A 12,573-nucleotide genomic window follows, 5' to 3' on the forward strand; every position below is an offset into this window, starting at 1 on the left:
CCAGGACGGCCGTTATGTTAATAAGGGGGCAGCCTCAGCCAATAGGACGTCCCAGCAGCCCCCTAGCTCCTGCCCAAACTCACTCATTCAGGGGCAGATCTAGAGTCACCTGCTTTTTACCACTATTGGCCTGTGCCCAGGACTGACTACTCAGAGTCAATGGTGCCAGGTCGGAGTCTTGGGTGGCAGAGGTGGCTGGGGGGCTTCCTGATCCTGGCGGTGCTGGGTCTGTCCGTGGCCCTGGTCATCTTTGTTGTCAAGGCCAACAGCAAAGCCTGCAAGGATGGCCTCCTAGCAGAGGAGGAGTGTCACGGTGTCACCCGCCTCCTGGAGATCCAGCTAACCCAAGCCTGGGAAGGCTTACTGAGGAACGAGGTCCAGGCTGCCACCTGCAACGAGACTATGGTAAGCTACTGCAGTTCCTGGAGAGGCCCCCCCGTGCTTGGGTGGTCCCCACCGGTCTAGATGGAGATAAAGACAGACCTTGAAACTGCCCCTGGACCCTCATATAGGGACCTGAGTCCCAATAACCCCCCATCAGGCTTTGGGGACCTCTGAATTCTCTCAGCAGTGCTGGTGTGGGGCAGGGCCTTAAAACTCCTTGGAGCATCCAAATCGGGTGTGTCAGTATCCCCTCTAGGATGTGCAAAAACCTCCAGCCTGCTGTGGGGGGGCTAGAAACTCCTCTCGGCACCAGTCCTGTATAGCAGAGATCCCATCTAGGGGTTGGGATGGGAAGGGGCTCTTTATACATCCACTGAATGAGAGAGAGAGACTTTGAAACTTTCATTTGGGTCCCGATATGGGGGACCTTGAAACTCCCGCTGACGTCTAACTTGGGCTCAGAAATCCCCCTGTGTTCTGGGCTAGAGGGGACCTCTAAATCTTGGGCAAAAAGAGGTCTAGGAGTTTCTCCTAGGGTTTGGGCATAGGGAGCCTCCAAATTCCCACGTTGGGGGCCTCAAACCCCCTATTTCGAGGATCACATCCTTAGCGGCCCTGGGAGGATGGGAATTTGTGGACATATTTGGAGGCGGGAGACTGGGGTGCAGGGAGGATCGGAGGTGAATCTGAAAGGGGTTTGGACCTGGACCCCTCTGAACCTAGGGCCTGGGGAGGGAGTCTGGGGCCCTGGTCAGCAGCCCCCGCTCTAGGCCAGAACCCCAGTCTCTAGCCCTCCCCTCTGTCCCAGGTAACCCTGTTGGCTTCCCTGGAGATGGAGAAGGCCCAGAGCCAGGAGTGGCTCGCGAAAGGGGAGGAGCTTCGGGGTGAGAAAGCACAAAGCTTTCCAAGGAGGCGGATTCGGAGGGATGGGTGAAGTATTGAAGAAGAGGGGAGAGGGAGGGCCCCAGGGTTGGGGTCGCTAGGGAGCTGCCAGAAAAACCCAGTGGAGGGTGTAAAAGGAGGACCTCAGGTTTCCAAGATGGGGTGGCATGGGGGCGGGGCGGAGGCGGTCTTAGGTCCCAGGATGGAGCCCGGTGAAGGACGGTGCCACTGTGCTGACAGGTTCCCCCCCACCCCACCCCGCCGTTTCTCTCCCACCTTAGGAGAGATCGAGGAGTTGAAGCACAAGCTGCAGAACGCTTCGGTGGAGGTGGAAAGACTGAGGTTGGCGCCACGCCCCCCCGACCACGCCCCTTCCACCCGCCTGTCCTACCCCGTCCTACCCCGAGACCCCGGACCCCCTTTGCACGCAAAGTTTGAATCCCATCCTTGTCCCTCTGGTCCTACAAGCCCACTCTCCTCCCCACTGACTTGGTGCGGGGGGAGAGGGGAGATTCTGAGGGGCGACGAGGCTAGAGCTGGTGGCAATCAGTCCCGGGCGGTTGCTTGAGTCGTGCCCACATCTTCCCCCAGAAAAGGGACTGAGACCTCGAGCAAGAAAAAGGAAATCGCGTCTGCCAGCTCCTTGAAAGCGCTCAGCCCCTTGGTGGTCTCTGTGCACCTGCTCCTGGCCTTCGTTGCTCTGCTGGCTTGAGGTCCCTGCGGGTAAGAAGGGGGCGGCCTGGGATAGAAGAAAGCTGGGGACGGAAAGGAGGGAGTCCAGGATGAGCCAGGATTTGGGGAGGCGGCCTGCCTGCACAGGGAGGGGTTTGGGGGAGGGAGAGAGAGCTCACTGAGTGAGGAGGAGGCCTGGGGCCCCGAGGTGAGGCTTAGGGAGGGGGCGGGGCGTCTTTTGTTCCCCTTCAGTCCACCCTGAGTCCCTCTTATGATGCCTCTTAGGCCACAGTCTGGACTGGTCCGTTCCTGCTCTGCTTTTCCCTTGGAGGCTTGACCTGACCTGACCGGTTCTGAAGAGGCCACGCTGTGGCACAGTCAAGGGAAGGGGGGGGGGGCGGGGGGGGGGCAGGCAGCAGCTGGAGGTACACGGAGAAGCCTTGAGGTTGGACAAGCAGGGGAGCTGGCCCAGGGCTGCCTCCCCCTCGGGCCTCCCCGCCCCCTCCCCCTTGCAGCGCTGGGCAGGGCATGGGATGGGGAGACCTGCTTCTTGCTGTCACGGTTTCTGGAAGCTCACTGTCCTCTGAGGTCTTTGACCTCCTTAAAAAGTAAACACCCCTTCCGGGGAGAAAGACATTGCTCTGAAGTTCTTGGAGTGCCATTGTGTCACCCCACTGCGTCTGGGGCCTGTCCTGCAGGCAAATGTGGACACCCACAGACATCCACACCAAATGCTGCTCCAGAATGTTCCCAGGAACCCCTTGGGTTTGGGCAGGCAGCATCCCACCGCCTCCCTGGCCCTCCTCAGTGGGACTGTCTTAAAGGACTGTCTGTACACCCTCACCAGCTGTGCGCGGGGCAATCTATTCTTGCTCTCCCATCTACTCTCACTTCCTCACTGGATCTTCCGAGGCGTGTCCCAGTAAAGAAACCAAGGCTGTGACGGGGGACATCCTTTTGTACTTTCCAATCCCATCCCACAGAAAATTCGGGGCTCGTACTCAAACCTAGATCTGCAGACACACACACGCCAGGTCTTTGTCACAAGGCTCGCCCCCGCCCCAAACTCCTATTCATCCTGCAGTGCCCCACTCTGGGAACCCCTCCTACAGAGAGTCCCTCTGCTTCTTCAACATTGAGAGCTGGTGTCCCAATAGACTCTTCATCTGCTTTCTGGGATCCTCGCAGGCTCTACAAAGCCTTCCTCCTCTGTGACCTCCCTTTCTCCAAGTTCTGCTGGAATCCCAACCGTTGTTCAGGCAGCTTCCTGCCCTTGGCACAGGAGCCAGGACCTTTGTGTCTATCAGCACTGCTGACTTTCGAGCTGGATTGTTCTCTGTGGTGCCGGGGGATCTTGAACAACGCCCCTGGCCTCCATCCACCAGATGCCTGTGGCCCTACCCCCGGGCAGCGACGACACAGATTGCCTTCGGGCATTACCAAGTTCCCCGTGGGGGTGCAGACTCCCTTCCTGTGAGAACCTCTGCTCTAGAAGCGGAGATTCTGGTCTTCCTCATCTTGTGTCCCCAGCTCGCAGGAGGGCTCAGGAGGTTGCTTTATGATGGCCAAGTCATTTCACCCGTGTGGAGTGAGAAGTGCCTGGATTTGCTCGGGATTTCTCAGCTGCTCAAGCAATCGAAACTCCTGATGCCCAGAAGCAAACCCTTCTCGCGGGACCCGGGGCCTCCCCCCCACCTGTTACCGCAGCCCATCGCCGGACAGGCTCACATTCAAGAGACGAGTTTTGATTGGAAAGGAATATGAGTCTCGCTCTGGAGGCCGGCCACCTGGGGAGAAGGCCGACTCTTGTCCAAAAGGCAACTCCGAGAGGTTTCTGCCCGGCCCAGAGATTTTTAAAGGGATTGAGGACACAGTTAATCAGTTAAGGGAGTGCAGGGGCCTGTGACAATTCTTAATTATGTGCCATCTCGATGGTGCCAGCCACAGACCTTGCTAGTGTGGTGCTCAGAGGTGGTGCAAGGGATCCTGGTTCCTTGGTGCCCCGGGGGGGGGGGGGGAGCAGGGGAGGTGCTAGAAGGTTTGGGTCCTTGGTGCCCAGGGTGGTGCAGAAGCGCTCTGTTCTTTCTGGGAAAGAACGCATGATCTATAAATATACAAAGAAAGCCTTAGTTAATCATTCACATGGGCTCAGCATTCTCTTGCAAAAATTTAATGACTACTAGGATGGCCTGTGGGCCCACCCACCTCTGTCCTCAACTCCCGCCCCCAGAGCTGCGTTTCGATGATAAAGGGGGACAGGCTTGCCCAACATGATGGACTCAACCTGTTCAGATCATTTCTCCTCCCAAGCCCCTATACGTGGCTGAGTATAAACTTCTCTCCTTCCTAAAGACGCCCCTGTAGGGGCCAAGATGGGTCACTTTGGCAGGAAGACTATTTTGAGATAAAAAGCAATCACGCGGCGCCTGGCTGGCTCCATCAGGAGAGCATGCGACTCTTGGCAGCGGGCTCGTGATTTCAAGGCCCACGTCAGGCGTAGAGCCTACTTGAAAAAAGAAACTAAAATAAAAAATAAAAAGCAATCAGGGGCGCCCAGGTGGCTCAGTCAGTGAAGTGGCCAACTTCGACTCGGGCCATGATCTCACGGTTTGTGAGTCCGGGCCCCACGCTGGGCTCTGCGCTGACAGTGCGGGCGTCTGCTTGGGATTCTCTCTCCCTCTCTCTCTCTCTCTCTCTGCCCCCCCACTTGCGCTCTCGCTCTCAAAAGAAATAAAGAGACTTTAAAAATAAATAAATAATAAAAAGCAATCAAAGCCCAGCAGATTCAGGAAAAGCTCTGTCCTCCCCACCCCCCCCACCCCCCCCACCCCCGCAACTGCCTAAAAAGAATTTAAATAAAGGACCCGCTCCAGGAAGAGAGCTATCACCACAGATGAAAACATCATACTAGATGTGATGTTCACTAGATGTGGTAGACAGGAACTGAGCAAGGCCTCTTTGACCCGAAATCCTCTGTGTCCCATTGTTTCTGAGTGGCCCAGTGCCAGAAGCCAAGCTCTCCAACCAGCCTGATGGCAGGGCCCGGGCGGTGGACGGATCGGTGGACCGATCGGGACTGCACGGCGGCCCACGGACAGTGAAGCTTCTTGTACTCCCGCTTTTTATGTAATTTGGCCTTAGCGTTGGTCAGGGCAGCCCCCCCACCAATGAAAGTACCTGGGGATTTGTCGGTTGGGGAATTGCCCGCGACACGCCCCCCCTTCCCCCCCCCGGGAAGAGAACCATTGGGGAAAGAAACAAGATTCTGCAGGGAAATTATGCCGCCCCACATGCAGCCCTTGCCACCCCCTATAAAGACTCCTCTGCCTAAAGGAAGGATAGCCTCCTACATTTCCCAGCCGAGGAGGGGGACAAATGGGTTCGAAATCCCCACTCCGGCGACAAAGGAATGTATCCGTGGATACAAGTTACTCCAACCCCTAGGCCCACTTGGCCCCCAGGAGGCATTCCAGGTGATAGAAGGACCTGGTGGGTTGAGGTACAGAATGGTTCATTAGTTCCTAGGTATCCGTTGTCTCTCTGGGAGCGCATAAGGCGTGGGTTCCCGGGGCCCTCTTGGCTCCCTCCCGGCACCCCAGACCAAAGCGAATACTTCGGTTCCTTGTACCGCAAATGGTTCAAAAGAACAATCAAGAAGTCATGTCCTTGTAAACGCTCCATTTGAGGAGCTAAATGACCTTTGAGTGTCGAGAGCTAGATGACCTTTCGTGAAAACGGCAAAGCAAATGCTTTAGAGACCGTAGATAAGCGTAGATACATAATGAAAGCACTATGAAGAAATCAACCAATAAGCAAAGGGCAGGAGGGAACGTTACAGGAAAATAATCATGACGTTCCTTAACGGGTGATTGCACAAAGGGACGTTTCTAGAATTAGGTTACGCCGAGAAACAGAGAACGCGCGCTACACGGAAATCGCTAACAAACATAATGCCACGTTCGCCACAATAAAGCGGCCAGTCTTAACACGCTGCTGTTGTCTGCATCCATTTGTTATTTTCGCCGACGCCGTTCATCCTTCGGGAACCCCTGCACCTGCTGGGGCTGGACCCCGGCAGCCCAGCACATATTGGTTTACTAAACGTTCACTCTTTTTCATCTTCCTGTGACTTGTGTTCCTTCCCTTTGAAGTCCCAGACCCCTACCCTCCTCCTCTCTTCAGTTTAGAATGACTTCTAAGGGCACCTGGGTGGCTCAGTCAGTAAAGCGGCCGACTTCAGCTCAGGTCATGATCTTGTGGTCTGTGAGTTCGAGCCCCGCGTCGGGCTCTGTGCTGACAGCTCAGAGACTGGAGCCTGTTTCAGATTCTGTGTCTCCCTCTCTCTCTGACCCTCCCCTGTTCATGCTTTGTCTCTCTCTGTCTCAAAAATAAATAAATGTTAAAAAAAAAAAAAAGAACGACTTCTATACCCGGGACGCCAGGGTGGCTCAGTCAGTTAAGAGTCCAACTCTTGATTGAGTCTTAACTCAGTCAGTTAAGGGTCCAACCCAGCTCAGGTTGTAATCTCACGGGTTCGCGAGTTCGATCCCAGAGTCAGGCTCCGTTCTGACAGCGCGGAGCCGGCTGGAAACTCTCTCTCTCTCTGTCCACCTCCCCGCTCTCCCTCTCTCTCTCAAATAAATAAACAAACTTAAAAAAAAAAAAAGGCATAGAATGACATAGATACCTGGTTTTGCCTGGCTTTGGAATTTCCCTGTCTGTGTGGATTCCCCATATGTATGAAATTAAACTTTATGTTCTCTTGTTACTCTGTCTCGTGTCAGTTTGATTCTTAGTCTGGCTAGAAAGATGTAGAAGGGGGCAGGAAATTCTTACTCCCTGATAGCCCCCTTTTTTCCCTCACTGGCTGTGACTCAGCGGGGCCCTGAGAAGTCAGTCTTGCAAGTCTGTGGGGTTCCGTCTCCAGCAGGAATCTCCCAGTGGTCAGCGGCTGCTGTGTGACCCTGCCCTGCGACCGGGCCTCTCTGGGCTCTGGTTTCTTTCATGTGGAATGGGGGCAACGGGGAAGGGAGGACACTGAGCTTCTAGTTCACAGTCTCCACTCAGCTCACATTTCACATTTACTGCATAACTACTGTGTGCCAGGCCCTCGCAGTGACAGTGATAAGGACACGTGCGTGGGCTTTGCTTTTAGGAGCTCACCCAGTCTGGTGGCGGAGGTGATGTGGTTTTTGGAGTGGTGAGCGTCCGGAGCTGAACGGCCAAGAAAGAACTCTTGAAGACGTCTTTGGTGCAAAAAGGTGACCTCATTAAAGCACAGGGACAGGACCCGCGGGCAGAAAGAGCCCGCACTGGGGTTGTGAGGAGTGACTGATTATATACTATGGAGTGGGGGTAGGTAAAGGCAAAAGAGAGTCCTTTAAAAGGACTTTCACAGGCTAACGAGGGCTTTTTTGTTTTTTAATTTGGAGAGAGAGAGAGAGAGAAACCCAAGCAGGTTATTCTGAGCTGTCAGTGCAGAGCCCCATGTGGGGCTTGAACTCATGAGCTATGAGATCATGACCTGAACTGAAACCAAGAGGTGACTGCCCAACCGACTGAGCTCCCCAGGGCCCCCCAAAGAGGACTCCTAAGATACCAGAGGCCTTGCTATTGTCAGGCTGAGGTTGTGTTTCCTCTAGTAAGGCATTAACATTAAGACAGTAGGAAGGTCCTGGAGAAATGTTTCACTCTGAATTTGCCTCAAGTATTTGTCAATGGGCTGCAGGTTATAAGGAAACTGAATTTTATTTACCATTTCCTTCCTGCCTTTGTTCCTCACCTCACTATGGAGGAGAGGGTGGTGTTGGGGCTCCAGGAAACGGAGTCTACAGTCTACGGGTTTCTGGAGATTAGGCTGTTGATAAGATTGCCTTTTTCTTGTAATTCACTAAGACATCTGTAAACCGATGGGGACTCCCGTCCTGCAGGACTGTGATCTCTAGCAGTTAACCATCAGGTTTTCCCATTCCTTTGTTCTTGGGCAACCGGGGGTGCCCGAGGAATGTCACCCGTGTCCCACCCTGGGTTGTTGGGGGGGGGGCGGGTTGCAGGGTGTCAGCGTGCCTTATGCTCCCCCGTCGGCTGGGAATCGAACACCTAAAATGCAAAATTACAAGAAGAGCAGAGACAGTCGAAAGGGGCCTGAGTTAGTGATGAGGAGGAAGGATCAGGTACTCCTGGCTGCCTTAAAGCGAAGAGAAAGAGAAAGCCTGATGGTTAACTGCTAGAGATCTCAGTCCTGCAGAGCGGGAGTCCCCATCGGTTTACAGATGTCTTAGTAAATTACAAGAAACAGGCAATCTTATCAACAGCCTAATCTCCAGAAACCCGTAGACTCCGTTTCCTCGAGCCCCAACACCACCCTCCCCTCCTTAACGAGGTGGGGAACAAAGGCAGGAAGGAAATGGTAAATAAAATTCAGTTTCCTTATAACCTGCAGCCCATTGACATACTAGAGGCAGGCAGAGTAAGACATTTCTACAGAACTCCCTACGGTCTTCATGTTAATGCCTTACTAGAGGAAAAAACAACCTCGGCTTGACAATAGCCAGGCCTGTGGTATCTTGGGAGCCCTCTTTAAGCACGTGGAAGTCATTCTAGGTGTTGTTAGGAAAACGCCGTTTATTTACTGTTTAGTAAAACTTTAGTAAAACTTCAGTCGTGAGACCCTTCAGATGTATATCAGGGGCCATATGCTTGGAGTATGATTGCCAGCATAGACTTGGGGGCTAAGGATATAGGAGGTTTGCGAAGGAATTTTTATGTGTTTAAGGAGACTCACAGGATCCTGGGGGGTCAGGATAATGTTAAGTCAAGATTCTCTTTTGCCCCCAGCAAAGTGTCATCATCGAGGCAGCTGAGCTCCTAGAAGAAGGTCACTCTGCCTGTTTCAAGGACTCGCCAACGGGCCGCAGGCAGTAAGGGAATTTAATTTTTCATTTGCCTTAGTTTCCCACATCGCCGGGGCAAGCACTTAAACCCCCCCCTTACGTCTCGATGAGGGTGATTTTAGGGCTCCAGGAAATGGAGTCTATAGGCTTCTGGAGATTAGGCTATGGATAAGACTGCCTTTTTCTTGCAGTTTATTAAGTTCCCCACAAATTGAAGGAGACACCTGTCCTGCATGGCTGTGATGTCTATAAGCCAACCACTCATTTCTCTTTCCTTTCCTTTGTTCTTGGGCTCGAGGTAAACGGGGCTGGAGCTGATTTACAGTGTCAGATCGCCCCCTGGCTGCCTAGTGGAGAAGGGGCTGGGAGTTGGGACCCATCCCCTCCAGCGTCTCACCCTCTCTGGCCCTCGCAGGCAGTCCCAGAAAGTGTGGCAGCTTGAGCCAGGCAGACCTCCCTCGGTCGTGTAGCCTCGCGTCTTTCAGCCTCAGTTTTTCCACGAAAAAACCCTTGCCGTGGGCCCCGCATGCAAATGGGCGCTTTGTGAGGATGGGCTCACATGGTTCCCACTAAGCCCGATGGGGCAGGAGCCAGAGCACCCCCACTTCAGTGGGGGAGACTGAGGATGAGAGGACAGCACGTGCTGTGCTGGGCACATGCGATGCGGAGGCAGAACTGGAACCCAGGACCCCCAGTCCGGTCCTGGGCGCGGGTAGCCTAGGCTGGCCCCTGGCGGGGGTCCAGCCCCTCCCAACGCACTCGGGAAGCCACGGCCGGGCAGGGCGGAGCCGTGGGTGTCCCTGGCGCCCCAAGGTGCCAATTAAATGCTCGTGGCCGTCTGGGGCCAGAGCTGTGGACGGAGGCATGGCCGAGCTGGGCCCAGAGCCGGGACGCGCCTGGCGGGTGCTAGCCCTGTGCGGGGCTGCGGTGTTCCTGGCGGCCGCGGCAGCCGGCGGGGCCCTGCTGGCCTGGAATCTGGCCTCCTCGGCCTCCCGGGGACCTCGCTGCCCGGAGGCAGGTGCCAACGCCACGGCGCCCCCCAGGGACCTGGCGCCAGAGGTCGAGGAGCTGCGGCGCCAGCTGGCAGAGGCTACCCAACGCCAGGAGGCCCTGGCCAGACAGCTGAACCAGGCCAACCGTGTCCGTCGGGAGCTGGAGGAGGCACTAAGGGCCTGTGAGGGCCGCCAGGTAGGCGGGCAGGGTGGGAGACTGGGGAATCCAGAATCGGGGGAGAGGGCCTGCACACACAACCCCAGGGTTGCCCCCCACCCCCACCCCATGCATTCGTCTCCCCAATTCTTCACCCGAGAGTGGCACCGTCATCCCTCCCAAATCCTACTGGTTCCCCCTTAAGTCTCCCTGCTGACCAAGGAGGCCCCATGATTCTCTGCCATTTGCCTAGTAGATGGTGGTGGCTAGAAGCCCCAGACCCCTGAGTCCACCTGGGGAGACCCTGTGCTAACCCTCCCCCTGGGTGCCCACTCAACCTCCCCCAGCCAGTGTCCAGCAGCCCTATTTCCAGAGAGGGACACTCATGTCACCTGTAATTAGGAGGCTAAAGTTGGCCTCTTGGGGGAGGTACTGGCCAGGTCCTCCCTTTTCCGCCAGCCACCCCTTCACAAACTCTCTCTTAACCCTTCCCAGCCCTGGGCCTTGCAAAAGAACCATTCTCAAAGTCCCAATCTTTCATTTACTACTGTGGATCTCTGGGTACCAGGCCCAGCAGGGGCTGGGCAGTGTGAATTTTAGAAATCAAAACAGACCTCCACCCTTTACCTGCCTGCCTGAGGGAAGGGCCCCAAGCCGCCGAGGTCAAGCGCAGCCTGCTCTGGGTTCAAATTCTGGCTCTGCCCCTCAGTGGAAGATGTTCTGAGGAGGCCAGGCCAGTTGTTTCGAAGAACGTCTCACAGAGGTGAGGAAGCATACTCCAGAAACCCAGTCATTGTCAACCACCGGATTGGCTTGTGTTGGTTTGAAACCCCAGGGGGTCTAGATGTAGCTGGGACCGGGACCGCAGAGCTAAACGGTTTCCACATTCAGTGGCTTGAGGTGGGCGGCGGTGGGCCCCGGGCAGAGCAGCGGTCACCACTCGGAACCCCAGGCCACTTCTGTTTTACAACCACAGGAGCCCCAAAGGGCATTGCAAGTAATGTTCAGGGAACGGAGTCACCAGGGTCAGTTCAGTCCTCCCCAGAAAGAGGGGAGACTTCATTTCTCTCCTTACATCCCGCCCCTCCTTACTTCCTCTGCACTCCCCAGAGCCGGCTTCAGACCCAACTGATGACCCTGAAGACTGAGATCGAGGAGGCGAAGGCACAGGGGACCCAGATGGGGGCTGAGAACGGGGCGCTCACAGGTGTGTTGGGGCGCAAGGGGTGGCCAGGGCTAAGGGCGGGAGGGGCCTAAAAGGTTCCTAGCTATGCGAATGACATGCACAAGTGCAAACGTAATGTAAACGACATGCAAATAAACGCGAAAAACGAGGGAAATGCACGTCACACTCAAAGGCCACGCAAATGTCAGAAACACAACGCAAATGCAACCAAATACGCAAACGCCACTTACACGACTCCCAAAAGCAACACAAGCCTATGAAGAGCTCTTCAAATGACACGTAAAGGTCATGCAACCAACGCACACACTTAATTCAAATAAGGCAAGGCTGCAAATAGTATGCAGACTGTAAAAAACTCCCAACGCCGGCGTTAGGCGGGCGGGAGCGAGGTCTCGGACCTGACCCGGCTCCCTGGACCCGCAGAAGCGCTGGCGCGCTGGGAGGCGGCGGCCACGGAGTCTGCGCGGCGGCTGGACGAGGCACAGCAGCGCGCACGCGCGGCCGAGGCCGAGGGCGAAGCTTGCCTGGCCCGGGAGGCGGCGCTGCGCGAACGCGCGTGAGTGAAGGGCGGGGCCGGGGCGGTGGACGGGCGCGGCGCGTGGCCAATGGCTGCGCAAGACTTCGTTCTTTCGGCCCAGCGTGGCCTGGTAGGGAAGGAGTGGAAGGGTCCCCGGGGATGGAGCAGCAGCCTGGCCGTGTGGGCGGGGCCTTGGGGTGTTGCGTGACAAGAAGGTCAAAGACGGGATCCTGGAGTTGGAACCTAGGGGTGGTCAAGGATGTAGGCTGTCTGGGGGCTGGACTCCCCAGGCTGGGGCCGGCACGGCACTCCGGAGGCATGAGTCCCTGGGGTCGGGCGCGCATAGAGGAAGGGCGAGGAGCGGAAGAGAAGGACGCAAGTAAAAGGAAGTACCGAGGGAGAGGACGGGGGTTCTGGAGGCTGAGCTCCTGGAAAAGGGGATGGGAGGCTCTGGGGAGGGGTCCCGGGAATGGCTGGGGGTGGAGAAAGGTTAGGGGAGCTGGGGATCTCTTGGGAGTGGGGTTCTCAGGAAAGATGGAAGAGTACTGGGGGGAGGGTCTCGGGGGCGGGGATCCAGGTGCTGATGGACCCCTCCCCACTTCCTGTCAGTAAAGCCCTGGAAGCCGAGATGGGCCCCCAGCGCAGAGTGCCGCACCCCCGATCCCGCTCCGGGTCCCGACCGCGACCCAGCCCCCGCTCACGTTCTCGCCCAAGAACTTCGGGGGGCTGCCGGCGGCCGGCGCGGCGCGCTCGAGGGTGAGTCAGCCCCTAGCAGGATGAGGGCCCGAGGCCGGGAGGGCACACAATGTGGCGGCCCTGCTGGGACCCATATAGAGGTGTCCACGCTGGATGAGATGCCCAGTCGACAGCCATCAACGCTCAGCTTTGGA

General features: G+C 56.3%; 2 protein-coding genes and 1 long non-coding RNA gene across 5 annotated transcripts in view; 2 read left to right on the forward strand and 1 right to left on the reverse strand.

Moving 5' to 3' along the window:
* On the forward strand, positions 1-2,579 carry BST2 (bone marrow stromal cell antigen 2). Its single transcript, XM_027038294.2, has 5 exons — positions 1-405; positions 1,193-1,268; positions 1,548-1,608; positions 1,858-1,989; positions 2,224-2,579. Exons 1-4 carry the CDS (start codon positions 160-162, stop codon positions 1,976-1,978), a joined length of 504 nt encoding a protein of 167 aa, XP_026894095.1. The 5' UTR covers positions 1-159; the 3' UTR covers positions 1,979-1,989; positions 2,224-2,579.
* LOC128314920 (uncharacterized) overlaps positions 114-12,573 on the reverse strand; it is a 21,103-nt gene continuing 8,643 nt past the window's right edge. The window contains exons 2-3 of one of the 2 annotated variants that reach the window (XR_008297205.1): positions 3,888-4,042; positions 114-2,021 (exon numbers count right to left, since the gene is read on the reverse strand). This is a non-coding gene — a long non-coding RNA (uncharacterized LOC128314920). Of the gene's footprint in view, positions 2,022-2,547; positions 4,043-12,573 lie in introns of those variants that run through there. The other variant, XR_008297206.1, reaches the window with a different exon arrangement.
* Positions 8,569-12,573, forward strand: part of CCDC194 (coiled-coil domain containing 194) — a 5,958-nt gene continuing 1,953 nt past the window's right edge. Inside the window, exons 1-4 of one of the 2 annotated variants that reach the window (XM_053219673.1) lie at positions 8,569-10,019; positions 11,091-11,187; positions 11,590-11,722; positions 12,298-12,439. In XM_053219673.1, coding sequence (XP_053075648.1) covers positions 9,696-10,019; positions 11,091-11,187; positions 11,590-11,722; positions 12,298-12,439 — 696 coding nt within the window. In that variant the 5' untranslated portion in view covers positions 8,569-9,695. Of the gene's footprint in view, positions 10,020-11,090; positions 11,188-11,589; positions 11,723-12,292; positions 12,440-12,573 lie in introns of both variants that reach the window. The other variant, XM_027038293.2, reaches the window with a different exon arrangement.

Source organism: Acinonyx jubatus, chromosome A2 (assembly GCF_027475565.1).
Source record: "Acinonyx jubatus isolate Ajub_Pintada_27869175 chromosome A2, VMU_Ajub_asm_v1.0, whole genome shotgun sequence".
In the NCBI taxonomy this organism is placed as follows: domain Eukaryota; kingdom Metazoa; phylum Chordata; class Mammalia; order Carnivora; family Felidae; genus Acinonyx; species Acinonyx jubatus.

Coding starts and splice junctions, on each gene's coding strand:
- BST2 (XM_027038294.2), top strand. CDS start 160: ATGGTGCCAGGTCGGAGTCTTGGGTGGCAGAGGTGGCTGGGGGGCTTC. Junction 406..1,192: donor CCACCTGCAACGAGACTATG/GTAAGCTACTGC, acceptor CCTCTGTCCCAG/GTAACCCTGTTGGCTTCCCT. Junction 1,609..1,857: donor GTGGAGGTGGAAAGACTGAG/GTTGGCGCCACG, acceptor ATCTTCCCCCAG/AAAAGGGACTGAGACCTCGA.